The 14,338-nt window shown below is 37.0% G+C and overlaps 1 protein-coding gene across 6 annotated transcripts in view; it reads left to right on the top strand.

Annotated features, from left to right (window-relative positions):
• Positions 1–14,338, top strand: part of AGFG1 (ArfGAP with FG repeats 1) — a 78,896-nt gene that overhangs the window by 30,551 nt on the left and 34,007 nt on the right. For all 6 annotated transcript variants that reach the window (XM_055300014.1, XM_055300013.1, XM_055300010.1 and 3 more), the window contains exon 3: positions 13,303–13,418. In XM_055300014.1, coding sequence (XP_055155989.1) covers positions 13,303–13,418 — 116 coding nt within the window. The remainder of the gene's footprint in view (positions 1–13,302; positions 13,419–14,338) is intronic.

Raw genomic sequence — 14,338 nt, 5'->3', positions numbered from 1 at the left:
GAGCCCAATTTGGGGCGTGATCCCAGGACCTGGAGATGATGTCCCAGCCGAGGGCAGACGCTTAACCATCTGAGTCACTCAGGTGCACCCAAAATTATTTTAAAATTGGGAAAAATTTTGACCTTTTTTTCCCAGATACTTTTTTCTGCCTTATTCTCCCTCAATTCTCCACTTGAGACTTCACCTGCATATATTATACATTCTAATATTGTCCTACAGGTCCCTGAAGCTCTGTTAATTTTTTTTTCTCAATCTTTCATTCTTCAGATTTCTATTTGTGTGTTCCTATTTATTTAACTACTTTTTTCAGCTCAGTCTCCAGTCATCAGATGTAGATAATTTCTATTTATCTCTACCTGACTCTTCTGTTATCTCCATACTCCAGTTTTTTATTTGGAGTTAATTTGTATTTTTCAGTTGTGGACTCTACATTTGGTTCTTTTTAATAGTTTTTATTTCTCTTCTAAGATTTCATAGTCTTACTCATTTTAAGCTCTTACATATGGGGATATGAGCTACTTTAAATCATTGTCTGCTAATTCCAAAGTCTTCATCATATCATATCAGATCAGATCAGATCTGTCTCTGCTGATTGCTCTTCTTTGATTGTAGGCCACACTTTGCTGTTTCTTGTTGTCCTGCAAGTTTTGTGGCTCCTATTCTCTTACTCTCTCCCTCCTGGATTTGCCTCTCACTTTTCAGTTGCTCTGGTTGCAGCAATCTCCTTTTTAAGATTTGTGGATTTCTGTTTGAGTTTTACAAGCTCTGCTTCACACTGACTGGGTCCTGCCTTCTAGTGATGATCTTTAAAAAAAACCCAGCAAATCCCTAGTTTTCCTCTCCAGTTTCTGTTTGCTGTGGTTGCTCTTTAGTGTCTTCTGATACTTTGCACTGTGTGTGCAGAGTTTATAGCTGTCATCTGTTGGAGAGTTGGGTGTTAATATGAGCTATTATGACATGACTGGAAGTGGAACCTACTTTGCTTGCCTTTTTAAATTATTTTTTTGTAAGTTTCCCCTCCATTTATTTACTCCTATTCTCTCTCCCTCTTTTCCTTCTTCCCCCTCACCTCTCCTTCTCCTCTCTCTTGCTCCTCCCTTCTCCCAACCCAGTTTTTTGTTTAGTAGTTTCCAGTGTCTGGATTTTGCTGATTCTGTCCATGTGATAGTGTCAGTAGTCCTCTGTCATTGTAGTTACCTGTAAATTGATAGTTGGATCTAGTCGCTTCATAGATTCATATTTAATTTGAAGAATGGGGAAGATCCAGTGTTTCATAGATTGGGTGATGGGTAGACATTGTATTGGGGGGGGGGGTTAGCAGCTGTTACTGCAGTTCTTTATTCCTACATCCATTAATTTGGGGTTGTAAAGTGGTGATTGCTAACTTTGTGGTTTTGTAGGTACAATCTGGGAACCTGTTGGGGATCCTTGAGACCTTCTCAGGGATTCTGTAATGTCAGAAATTTTTAACAATAATTTAAAGACTTGATTTGCTATTTTTACTTTCATTCTCCTGAGTAAACAGGAGACTTTTCCAGAAGCTATATAATGTAAAGATCCAGAAGTAGATGAGAAATCCACTGTCTAATGTTTAATCCGGTATTAGTGAAATCTGCAAAGATGTAGAACAGTGCCACTTTTTTTCACTAATATTTTTGGTTTTAGAAAATGTAGCAATTTTCATAAATATCATTTACATTAATACTTTTATTCTTTTTAAATCACATTAAAACTACATAGTGCAGATAAAGCTATTTTTCTCAGTATTTGTTTTCAAAATGAGTTAGTTCCCTAGCATCTTCCAACAGTGACCAACTAGCTGTGTGTGTTTTTTGATACCATTATGAAATTAGTTATTTGATGTGTTTCTCTGTTGTAGTTATTCTTATTGATGCTCAAATTGTCCCCTTTGTACATTAAGATAATCTGTTTTGGAAACCTTACTTAAAAACCTCAACTCTTCTTCAAACCTCATTTCTGCTTAGAAGAGCTTTGCTTGAGTATTCCTTTTCCTTTTTATTTCCTTTTTTATTAACCTGTGAGCCATCCTTGTATTTGCAAATGTTCAAAGACAGCTAAATGTTTCTTCTTCTGATCATTAATTTTTACAGAATGTGGTTCAGATCAGGTTTACTTCAGAGGCTTGTTTTGCATTTGGGCCCCTTAGTCTCTCTATTCCTCAGCCCGAGTCTACATCCCCAGTCTCAGTCAGCTGCCTGGCAAATGCATGCCTTCAGTCACCAGGACAACCAGACAATACAAGTGTCAGTACAAATCCATTATTATCATTGAGCCATAGATTGAGTTAAACATTGGAGTAGTGTTCTTGTTGGAGGTGGTTTACTGGTATTGATGCTATCTATCCTCAAACCATTGATCCACAAATAGTTCTTATTTCATATCATATCATAAAATTGTTCTTCATATTCAGTTCTAAAGGAAATATGTTTAGGCTAACTTGCCCATTCTGCTTCCTTGCTGAGTATCTTGTTCTGGTTACATTCTGGAAAATACAGAAGTTGAAAACTTTCTCTTTGGAGAGGAACGAAAACCTTTGGTTTAATCTTTCCCTCTTGGCAGTCTTGCATATAAGATTCATAACTATCTTTGGGACTGAGAATGCTGTGCTTTAAGAGGTTCACAAGTTAAGTGTAAATGATTGAAACCAAAACACTGGTGTGAATTTTTTCTTTTTAGTGGTGATTCTAAAGTTCATTCAAAAAAAGCAAAGAAGTAAGTAACTGAGAAGAATTTGTAAGCCAAAGAGTAAATAGGATTGGCTCTACTTACATACTAAATGTATCTGTGCTTATAGGCAATAATTTGCAATATAAATGCAGTAATAACACTAGTCTGAAACTAGAATAGGCACAGATCTATAGACTAGATCCTGAGATATGCTGTAATCTTAATATATATCAAGTGTATCAAGTTATTATAAAATACATGAATTTCAGCAGTACAGTATGGAAGGGATTGGTTATTCAGTAAAGGGCAAGTCAGGTAGAGTGTTAACTAAAAACAATAAAAATATGGAAAATGTCTCAGAGTATCTCCCTACAAGATACTTATTAATCCCAAAGGGAAAAATCATGACTTCAGTGTGGAGAAATCTGGCATATGTCACTTAGCATCACCCAGGAGGGACTAAATGACATGTGTCTCCTGATACAATGCACTGAGAAAGACAACATGACCTATGTGCGTGACATAAATTTTGGTCATGAGAAAACCTAAAAAAGGGAACATACTGGGCAGCCCGGGTGGCTCAGCGGTTTAGCGCCGCCTTTGGCCCAGGTTGTGATCCTGGAGACCCGGGATCGAGTCCCACGTCAGGCTCCCTGCATGGAGCCTGCTTCTCCCTCTGCCTGTGTCTCTGCCTCTCTCTCTCGCTCTGTGTCGCTCATTAATAAATAAATAATAAAATCTTAAAAAAAAAAAAAAGGAACATACTGCAGAATACCTGGCCTGTACTCTTCAAAGATGTCAAGATCATGAAAGCAAAGACACATGAAGGGATGGTTCATAAAGGAACTGTTCCAGATTAAAGGCAACAAGATGGTTATGGATTCTGTACCGGGTGAACTTTTTCCTTTTGCTCTAAAGGACATAATTAAGATAATTGGCTGGTCTGTGGATTAGATAATAATAAAACAAAATGTTTATTTCCTGATTTTGATAATTTTGCTTATGATCATATAAAAGAATGCCCCTATTTTAAGGAGATACACACTTAGGAAGAGAAGCTTCAAATCTAAATGGTTCAGAAAAGATTTTGTCTCAAGAGAGAATGGTAAAGTAAATGTTAACATTGGAGACTTTGGGAGAGAGGTATGTGGGAGTTCTTTTTTACTACACTTGCAACTTTTCTGTAAAACAAATTATTTTGTGGCTTAGAAACAGACTAAATTGTAGTGTTTAAAGATGTATATACTTGGGAGTAGACAATAAAAAAGCCACAAGAGAATATCATAAAAATTAATAGAAAATATAGCTATCTGTTTAACATTTAAATGTATAAGGACTTTAAATACTAAAAGCAGTGGAAAAATCAGATATTGATATATTTAACTAATACCGGGAAGCTTTTTTAAAGACATAGCATACAAAATTAAAAGAACAATTGTTTACATAAATTTTACATATGTCATCTTAGTTCATGAAAGTAGGGCAATTGATAACCTTTCTCGAAACTAATGTGACCTCACTAAAAATTTTACATTTATAAAGCTTTTTATAATTTGCAAAGCACATTCATGAATAAAGGTGTGTTTCAGGCTGGGAGTGCTTACCATGCTCATGGTCCTTGGCTGATGGAAGAAAGGGGAGAGACTCCCTCCCTGTCTTGGAAAAAACACAAAATAAAGATATAAAACATACAGCTTATTGGACCAGGAATGGACAGCTAATTTTGGGGGCCGGTGACTAATCAGATCCTTCCTCTTTTAAGAAATTGAATTAAGATTCACAGAGGCTGGATTCAAATGGTGAGTCACTTAAACCAAAAAGACAGTATATGTTTGGGCCATGTGCAGTCTTAACAAACAGGGGGAAAAAGAATCGTGTACTAAGATAAGAGCAGTGACTTTGTAGACATACTGTGAGAATCAGAGGTGATAAACTGTGTTTGGTGGGACAAGTGTGGAGAGGAGCTTTGGCAACAGATAGATAGTCTAGGTCCCAGATGGTTTTCTTTTTGCAGCCCAGGTTCCCATAAACTTTTTGTTTTCTTGAAGTGTTGCTATATGCTTCCTGTGTAAACGTGTTTTATCTGAACTGTTATAGCTGGGTTTTTGTTCTTTGAAACCTACCTGGAACACAGTCTAAAATGAAATCATGTATGGGAATGTGCTATGTATTGTGTATACTGCCTTTTACTAAGTGGCCACAGTAGGTTTCTGAATTAAAGCTCCTGGTCTCCTTTACAGACCGTAGATATTTTCAGGTAAGTTTTACTATTTCCACTGCATTTAATTTCTCTCTAGAGTCTAAGTATTTGCTGCTTTTATCTTTTCTATTTCTTTGTACTTATCAGTTACTCAGAATACAAGTGTTAAATACCTGTTAATCCTTACATGAAACTTACTCTGGTACTTTTTCTCCTGTAGTCTCTAATGAGTGGGTCTATATAATAAATTGGCCCTTAGATACTCCTCATTCTTGGAAAGTTCTTCCTCCAGGGAAAGGCTTCTTTCATTTTTAGTTTCATCTCTGTTATTCCTCATGTAGAGTAGGATACTTGCTTCTAAAACAAGCTTTTATTTATTTTCCTATTTAAATTGTTGTTATTTTTGGATGCTGGGATGGTATTATAGTAAGTCCATAGTTTCAGATAAATCAGGGGTTGGCAGACCTTTTTGTAAAGGGTCAGACAGTACATATTAGGTTTTGTGGACCATGGTCTCTGTTGTAACTACACAACAAGCAGAATAGACAGTAGATAAACAAGTGCACGTGGCTGTCATCCAGTGAAACTGTAGCTGCCAGCACAGACCGTAGGCCAGATTTAGTCTGTGAGGTGTAATTTGCTAACCTCTTGTCTATATAGAATGTGAGAATTTGGATCAGTGAATTTATTACTTCTGCATGAGTAAGTGGGTAAGCCAAATGTTCTAGGTCAGCATGTATATTTTAGATGGAGCAAAGGGAAAATATAATTTCTGCAGTTCATGTATTTCAACACTTGATAGGAAGTTGCTTTCACTCATGGGCTAGGTTATTTATTTAGTGTCTGCTGTGTGTCAGGCATTGAGAGAAGAAATTAGTGGTGATTCAGAAGATTCCTGCGTCATGAAATTTACATTTAGAAGCTATGAAATAGAGGGTGAAAAAAATACCATATTGTAGTAATGAATGTATGAAATTTGGTGTGGGGATATTGCCCCCTTTGGATTGGATGTTCAGGGAAGGCGTTCATAGGAGGTCTATGTGGCTGGAAAGAGTGATGATAGAAGATGAATCTACAGAGTTATCAAGGCTCCTTTGGAGCCAAAATTGTGAAAAATTTGATTTTTATGTTAAGGAAGCCATTATAAGTTAGTTTGTGCTTAAATTAAAAATAACAACAGCCTAAGATTAAATAAATTGGATTTGATATAAGTCATATTCCCTCACATATCCATTTATGTGTCTGGTTCTCCAAGGCTCTGGTCTCAGTGATCTGCACATAAGGTTTGAGAGTGCCTCTTCAAGCTTATCAGTTGCATATGTTCTAATTTGTGCGCGTTTTTTAAAACCAAATTTTAAGATTGAATAAACCATACAGTACAGTCCTGAAAAGATATATACACGGAGAATTCTTGGTTTCTCTTGCATAAGTCCTATGGATAGTGTCTTTGTTTCTCTAAGCATTATTAATTAATATATATCCTTTAGATAGGCTATAATGGAGAAATACCCACCAGCCTAGAAATATTAGCATAGTCATGCTAATGTAGGCTGGATGGGTATAGGAAATGTTAATAACTTATTTTTCTAGTAGTTAACTTGAGTCATAACATGTATTGGAGATATTTTTCTGATATGGGATTTTTAGGGCAAATTAAGCCAAAAAACTTTCTTTTTGGGGCAAAATAATGTATTCATGATACATAGTATCTCTCTTGAGACTTCTACCTGTTAATATTTTATTTCTGTTCAGTTTTTCTTTGTGCTTTCAAAGAGTGGATATTAGTTATTTGTTCATGAAATTTTCAATTCTTTAAGTCTCCTATTGTTTCTCTATTTTAAGGGTAATATTATCAAATGCCATAATTATATCGTACATGGAGTCAGTAATCTTCCCACTCACACAAATTTCTATTCTGTTTTGCTGTCCATGAGGGGATTATAAAGCTATAATCTCTACCTGTATCTATTTTCCTTCTCAAGCCTGGTAGAGGACTGTTTTCTTACCCTTCCTTTTTTTTTATATGAGTAATTGAGAATTAGTATGGATGTTTCCTATCTCTGGTGTCCATAATTGAGTTTGTTAAATTCCTTCCACTGCGTGTATTTATTACCATGGTTTGGGTGCTGTGCTGGATAGCTTCCATCTGCCCTTCTAGCTCTGGTCTTTAACCTGATCTGGCTCCAGGTAGCTGGTTTATCTGGATACACAAACTGGTTTTCTTGACGCCTGGCTTCCACTTGGGTTTAGCTGATGGGGAGTATGGTCAGCAGATCAAGGAGGGGAAGGAGGAAGAGATTAAAATATTTATTTTCCTTTTCCCTGTGGGATTTCTTGTATTTCTGCATCCTTTGATTAAAGGTCAAACTCCCATCAAGTAGCCCTCTTCCTTTTAAGGTGGCTGACCTCTCCCTGGCCTTCTTTCACTGCAAGTGGATGGGGTTGGGCCCTGCCATTACTAATGTGGGGAACTATACTCTCATATGATTTCCTTACAGCCTCCTTGTGCTTTGTAAATAGTCAGACTTATTTCAAATTTGCCAAATTGAGTATACCACTGTTTTCTGTGGCAACCCTGACTCATAAGTATGCTTTAAAATATTTTCCGTTCTTCTAAAGTGGATTAGCACTAGGATAAGGAAAAAAAATATCCTGACAATTTCATGAGTTTATTCTGTTGGCTGATGTGTAATTTTACTTTAAAGTAAATAAATGATGTGTGGTTTGAGCATTAACGATACGTTTACTGAACACGCAGTATGGCACCACCCCTTGTTTTAAGCATTGTAGGGGATTCAAAAGTACATGAGACATGTGCAGTAATTTGAATATGAGGCAGTTGGTAATGAGTCTCATGTGAGAGGTACAAAGTGCTACAGAAGTTTGGAGGAGGGAGATTATTTTATCAAGACAACTCTGATTCTCTCTGCAGCAGAAAAGAAGGGAGACTCATAGTTTCCTGTGTTCCTGAGGAGACCTCTACTTTCCAGCCCTTGCTCACCTCATTATTCCATAATCTACCTCTGAAAGTAATATTAACTAATACTAGTTAAAGTTGACTATATATGCATGCCTATTCCGGAGTGGAAAACACCTATTAACTCATTGAACCCTTCCACCATCCCTGTGAAGCAGGTTCTATGACTAAGCAGAGTTGGAGGGATGCCTGGGTGGCTCTGCGGTTGAGTGTCTGCCTTTGGCTCAGGGCATGCATGATCCTGGGGTTCCGGGATCGAATCCCACATCAGGCTTCCTGCATGGAGCCTGCTTCTCCCTCTGCCGTCTGTCTCTCTGTCTTTCTCTGTCTCTCATGAATGAATAAATAAAATCTTAAAAAATAATAGAGTTGGAATTTATATTCAGTCTGTCTGGTTCCCTAGTCTAGGCTCTGAACTCCCCCCATCCATCACATTTATTCTATAATTAGAACTGATTATCCACCACTCTCAAAGAGATTATCAAAACTAATTCCATCAAGAGTGCAGCTCTTCCAGATGGTGGCTTTTAAGTACCATTCTTGCTCCTCAGTGGGGTTTCTGGTCCCCCAGCCCCATGTTTCTTGTGCCAGTAGATTTTATCAACTGCTGTGGCTTCTGATTGCAGTCATACCTGTCAGACCCCTCATTCATTAAAGATTTTAGCTCCTTACATAATGTCTTTTTTCTACTAGTGTTAATCATTTCTGCCAATCTCAATATCCACATGGATAATCCAATTGATTATCATAATATTAGATAATTTGGCCTTCTGAATTCCTTGACCTCTTAACCTCCAATAATTCTGCATTTTGTTTTGGACTTTTTATCAATAACAGTATCACCCCCTCAGAGGTCAAGTTCAGGTATCTTGTTCTCTGAGCACCTCCACTTCTCTCTTCCCAGCGCATTCCCTCTAATTTCTGACTCTCAACAATTTTGGTATAACTGGAGGCTAAACTTCTTTGTTTTCCATCATCTTATCTGCGTTTTTCTCACCTTAGATCCATGATCTGTTATAACCGTTTCTTTTTAACTTCTGTTGTATTTTACCTTGATTAAAGACAGCACTTGACTGCTTTGTACCTAAATAGCCAGAGGGAGCTGGAGGGAAACCTACAACTACTATGACTGGTTTCACTTTAATACTTAATGACCATAGGCTTCCATACTGCTTGCTGTATTAGTAATTTACTCTCCCATTCTCCTTTAACTTGGAGAAATAGTCCCTTTTCAGTTTACTAACAAAACAAGCAAAAAAAGAGAATTTTATACTTTCCTATCAAGAAATCTATAAGCCTGAATGTGCAGTTACTATTTAGTAGAATAATAACAGAAGCCAGAATTTCAGGAACTAAAAGGTGAATGCGTCTCAACGAGACAGAGACTGTGACATTTTCTCAGATGTTTCCTTGGAACACTGTTTCTCTTAAATGTTGCCTAATGATAGGATTAGTGACTACAAAATTTTGAGAAATACTGAAAACTATACGTAGTGTTTGTATATAAATGGAAAGGAAGTTTCCATCTTCTGGCCTAGATTTTACTAAAGCATTGGTTTTCAGACTTTGACCTATTTCCCAGTCACCCAAAGGACTTCCTGAGACACATGGCTGGGCAGCTGTCTCTTGAGATTCTGATTTCTTAGGTCTTAGATGGGTCCTGAAAGTTTACATTTATTTACAAGTTCTTAGGTAACACTGATGTTGCTGGTCCAGGGAATTGGGGAATATATTTTATTTTATTTTTTGTAAGATTTATTTACTTTTAGAGACTGCATGCGCTGGGGGAGGGGCAGAGTAAGAGGGAGAGAGAAAATCGACCTGCTGAGCATAGAGCCTGACTTGGGACTCTGTCCTTGGTTCCTGAGATGTGACCTGAGCTGAAACCAAGAGTAGGATGCTTGACTGACTGACTGAGCCACCCACGTGCCCCTGGGGAATGCATTTTGAGAGCCACTTCATTTAGGTATGAAGGTACAAATTCAACTGCCAAGAGTAGCCGTTATAGTTAGGATTTTGAGCAATATAGAAAATTGTAACTGTAGGTTAACATAGAAGTAAGAACTGACTAATGTCAAGTGACTTTGATAGTGAGAGAGCATGAATTTGTAGCGGACCAAAATAGCTAGGTTTTTTTGTTTGTTTTGTTTTTTAAGATTTTATTTATTTATTCATGAGAGACACACAGCAAGAGGCAGAGATGTAGAGGGAGAAGAGCAGGCTCCTTGAGGGGAGCCCAGTGTGGGACTGGATCCCAGGACTCAGGGGCTACACCCTGAGCTGAAGGCAGACGCTCAACCACTCAGCCACCCCAGATGTCCCTAAAGCAGCTGATTTTTCCAGTCAGAGAGTAGGAGCAGAACTGTAGCAGTTTTACAGAATTTTGAGTGTCAGGGCCTACAGGGTGCTAATGTCAGCTGTCTATAAAGTTTACCATCAAGCACTTCATCTTTGCTTTGTATTACCATGATGAATGCCAAGACAGTAACTTAATGATCTCTCTTCAGCCCATCTCCTTTTTATTTATTTGTATATTTGTTATTTTTTCACTACCTGTCGATAATTTAAAATTTGCATATGGTAGTTAATGGAGATTCTTGGAATGCAAAGACTAAATGTTGTAAAGTGTCCTGAACTAATTGTGTCAGTTACAGTTAATTATTCTTTGATTTGGACAAATGATTACCATGTCTCTTGTTTTCTCATTTGGGAATTTTTAAGATAAAAGAATTAGAAACTTCCAATCATCCCTTTATACATGTAATTGTAAAGCCACAGATTCCTTCAAAATTACATTTTTGGAGAATCACTGGTCAGGTTTCTGAGGAGAGTCCTATGTGGTTCTTTTTAAGTTGCTAAATAGTTTTTGGAGAAACTGGCCCTCTACGGGGTTGATAGTATTTCTGGCAATAAGTTGTGTCACCCTTTCTGGGAGTCTGCACTTCTTGGGCTTTGCCCAAGGTTGTGCCTTAGCCTAGGATTTAGGTGTGTAAGCTACACTGCCTCAGTGATGGTATGTATAGTATCTGTACTGAGCTTGGAGTGGGAGGGAAGTATAAGAAAAGTTGTCTTGAAACATGCTTGAGGTACAGATAGAGGAAAAAGTCCTTCTTTTTTACTTACCCACTTCAGTGAGCAGGTAAGATTGATAGGTATGCTGCTGCCTTTCATTCTCTGATTCCTCAAATATTTATTTGACTTTTTGAAACGGGATACTGTGTTCTTTTCACAGTGTCATAAATATTTTTTAAGATAATATGATTTTGGAAACTTATAGACTAGTTTCTGATAGCTTTACTGAGAAATAATCAATTGCAATAACTTGTGCATATTTAAAGTATATAATTTTGATGAATTTTGATGTATGTGTAGTCATCACTATAGTGACAAGACAACATGCATTTTCCTCAACCTGAAGAGTTTTTTGGTGCCCATTTGTAATGTGTGCGCTGATCTGCTTTCTATCACTATAGATAAGTTTATATTTTCTAAAATATAAATGAATGGAATCATACAGTCTGGCTTCTCAGTCAGCATAATTACTTTGAGGTTTATTCAGTCAATAGTTTATTCCTCTTAATTGCTGAATAGTATCCTACTTGGATATTCCAAAGTTGATCCATTTAACCTGTTGATGAACATTTGCGCTGTTTCCATTTTGGAGTTACCTGTAAAGCTGCTGTGAACATATGTGCACAAACCTGAGTATGGATAGGTGTTTTTTGTTTTGTTTTGTTTTTAGATTTATTTTTATTTATTTATTTATGAGAGAGAGAGAGAGAGAGAGAGAGAGAGAGAGAGAGAGGCAGGCAGAGACACAGGCAGAGGGAGAAGCAGGCTCCACGCTGGGAGCCCAACACGGGACTCAATCCCGGGACTCCAGGATCGCACCCTGGGCCAAAGGCAGGCGTGAAACCACTGAGCCACCCAGGGATCCTCTGGATAGGTGTTTTTATTTTTGTTGGGTAAAACTTAGAATGGGGATGACTTGATCATACGGTAGGTATATATTTAGCTTTTAAAAAACTGTCAACAGTCATGCCAAGGTAGTTGTACCTTTTTAACATTCTTGAGAGTTCCAGTTGTTCTGTATTGTTAACAATACATGATATGGTTAATCTTTATTTTTAGCCATTTAGTGGTATCTATGAGTGTCTGTGTAGTGGAGTCTTGGTGTCATTTTAATTTTCTGCTTGACTAGGGATTTGGGGATGCATATTTGCAGTGTGTGTATCTTTTATGAAGTGTGTGTTCAGTTTCTCTGACTATTCTGACAAGCTTTTTATAATTGAATTTTAATAATTTTTAAATGTACTTTGGATTCACATTCTTTTAGGTTCTTAACACATTTTGCAAATACTTTTTATCAATTGGTGGCTTGCCTTTTTACTTTTTAAGTTTTTTGAAGAGCAATGGTTTAAAATTTTGAAATCCACCTTATCAGTTTTCTTTATGATTCTCTGCTCTTTGTGTTCTATTTGAGTTCTGCATCATTTCATGCCTGTAATTTTTCTAAAAAGTTACTTTTTAGCTGTTAGGGGAAAAGCATAGGAGGTAATTATAAAGCTAGATTTGTATCTGCCTTGTATTTTTGTTATTGTTATTTTACTTTAAGCTCACATCATTTATGATTCTAGTAGTTTTCATTCGGGTGTTGTTGATTTATATTCTCTCTCTCTCTCTCTTTTTTGAGTAATCTCTACATCCAGCATGGGACTTGAACTCATGACCCTGAGATCAAGAGTCACATGCTCTAGGAGTACTTGGGTCGCTCAGTTGGTTAAGCATCTGACTCTTGGATTTGGCTCAGGTCATGGTCTCAGGATGGTTGAATTGAGTCCCACGTCATGCTCAGTGTTCAACGGAAGTCGGCTTAAGACTCTTTCACTCTCCCTCTGCTCTCCCTTGCCCCCGTTTGTGTGCATGTATGCATGCACGCTCACTCTCGCTCCCAAATAAATAAATAAATCCAAAAAGAAAAAAAAAGAGTCATGTACTCTACTGACTGAACCAACCAGGCACCTCTTTTTGATTGATTTTTAAAATCTGTCAAAGATCCATGAAAATGCTGCTGGTCTAATTCCTCTGTTTTATGGGGTGAAGGAACTCTGAGGTTTATAAAGGTACATGACTTTGCTCAAGGTTTCCAGTGTGATCACTTCAAGACCAGCAAGTCCCAGATCCTCTTAAATCCCATTTCACTAGTTGTTCCCCTATGAAGTGTTATTTTTTATGATACTTTTGCTAAGATTTTATTGCATACTGGAATATATTAAAATAAATTTATTCATTTGGTGCTTCTTTGTGGTAAATATACTCATTGAAAGCTGTGGTATTAAGTAGGTTAGCTTTTTGAAAGAATTCTAATTTTCCCTTAAAATTTCATTAAGTTAAGATGTTGAATTTAACACTTTTTTTTTTTTAATTCTTTCCAAAGGTCTGTAAACAGATTTGGCTAGGATTATTTGATGATAGATCTTCAGCAATTCCAGACTTCAGGGATCCACAAAAAGTGAAAGAGTTCCTACAAGAAAAGTATGAAAAGAAAAGATGGTGAGTGAATAGTTTGTATTTAGAGCAAAGACTCCCAAATTCATATTAATTATGGGTAAGATTAATCTGACATAAAGAAGGAAGGATTAAAATTAGGTAAATAGGAAATAAGGAACTAGGTATGTAGGTAGATAGAGACTCATTATATCCTGGCATTTTTGTGGATTTGGTTTCTAAAAGTCTTGACTTCTATTTGAGTCACCTGTGCTTAACACTACCTTCCTTTTTCCTTATTCCCAGGTTTCCTACCCATTTTTGGAAAGCTAGAGGGATCCTCCTTTCAAATCCTTCTGTAGCCCTATAAGCTTCTCAAGACATTCTAGATTTATTCAGCCTCTTTCTTAAAATATTCATTCATTTAGCAAGAATTTAGCATCTCTTATATAGTATGCACTGTGCTAAAGCTCTTGTGGAGTAACCCATCCACTTAATTGCATTTTGCAGTAAAGTCTTTGCTCAAAATATCCTCACTTCTCACCCAAGAAGTCATTTTACTACCTGGTTAAGACGAGAGCATTTATGCTCCCCTGACTAAATCCATCAGATGTTAATTTTTAAAAAGAAGTTAAAACAGGTTGGACTTACAGCTAGTAAAGCCTTTTAAAAAGCAGAGCAGGAAATATGTCTAAAGCTAGTGTTCAGCTACTTTGGAATCATCATTTTTAGCTATATGAACACAATTCAGTTTACTAAGACTCATTATTCACTGGTGTATTATTTCCTTCTCAGGGGCTTCAGAAAATTTAGGAGTCACAAATAGGGGGGACTAGATGAGTAGGAAATAATGGCTGCTGTTTCCCTGAGGAGCTGTATTTTAACCCAGGGAATCCTTAGGGAGTACTTGCTGTGGTTCATGGGTGAGATAGCTCTACCCTCATTCAGTGAACACATTAGAAAGAAGGAGCTTTGATTTATGTGCT

The sequence above is a fragment of the Nyctereutes procyonoides genome, unplaced genomic scaffold (assembly GCF_905146905.1).
Source record: "Nyctereutes procyonoides isolate TBG_1078 unplaced genomic scaffold, NYPRO_anot_genome, whole genome shotgun sequence".
Taxonomy (NCBI): Eukaryota; Metazoa; Chordata; class Mammalia; order Carnivora; family Canidae; genus Nyctereutes; species Nyctereutes procyonoides.
The sequence above is the reverse complement of the archived record's forward strand: the minus strand, read 5'-3'. Positions and strand labels throughout refer to the sequence as shown.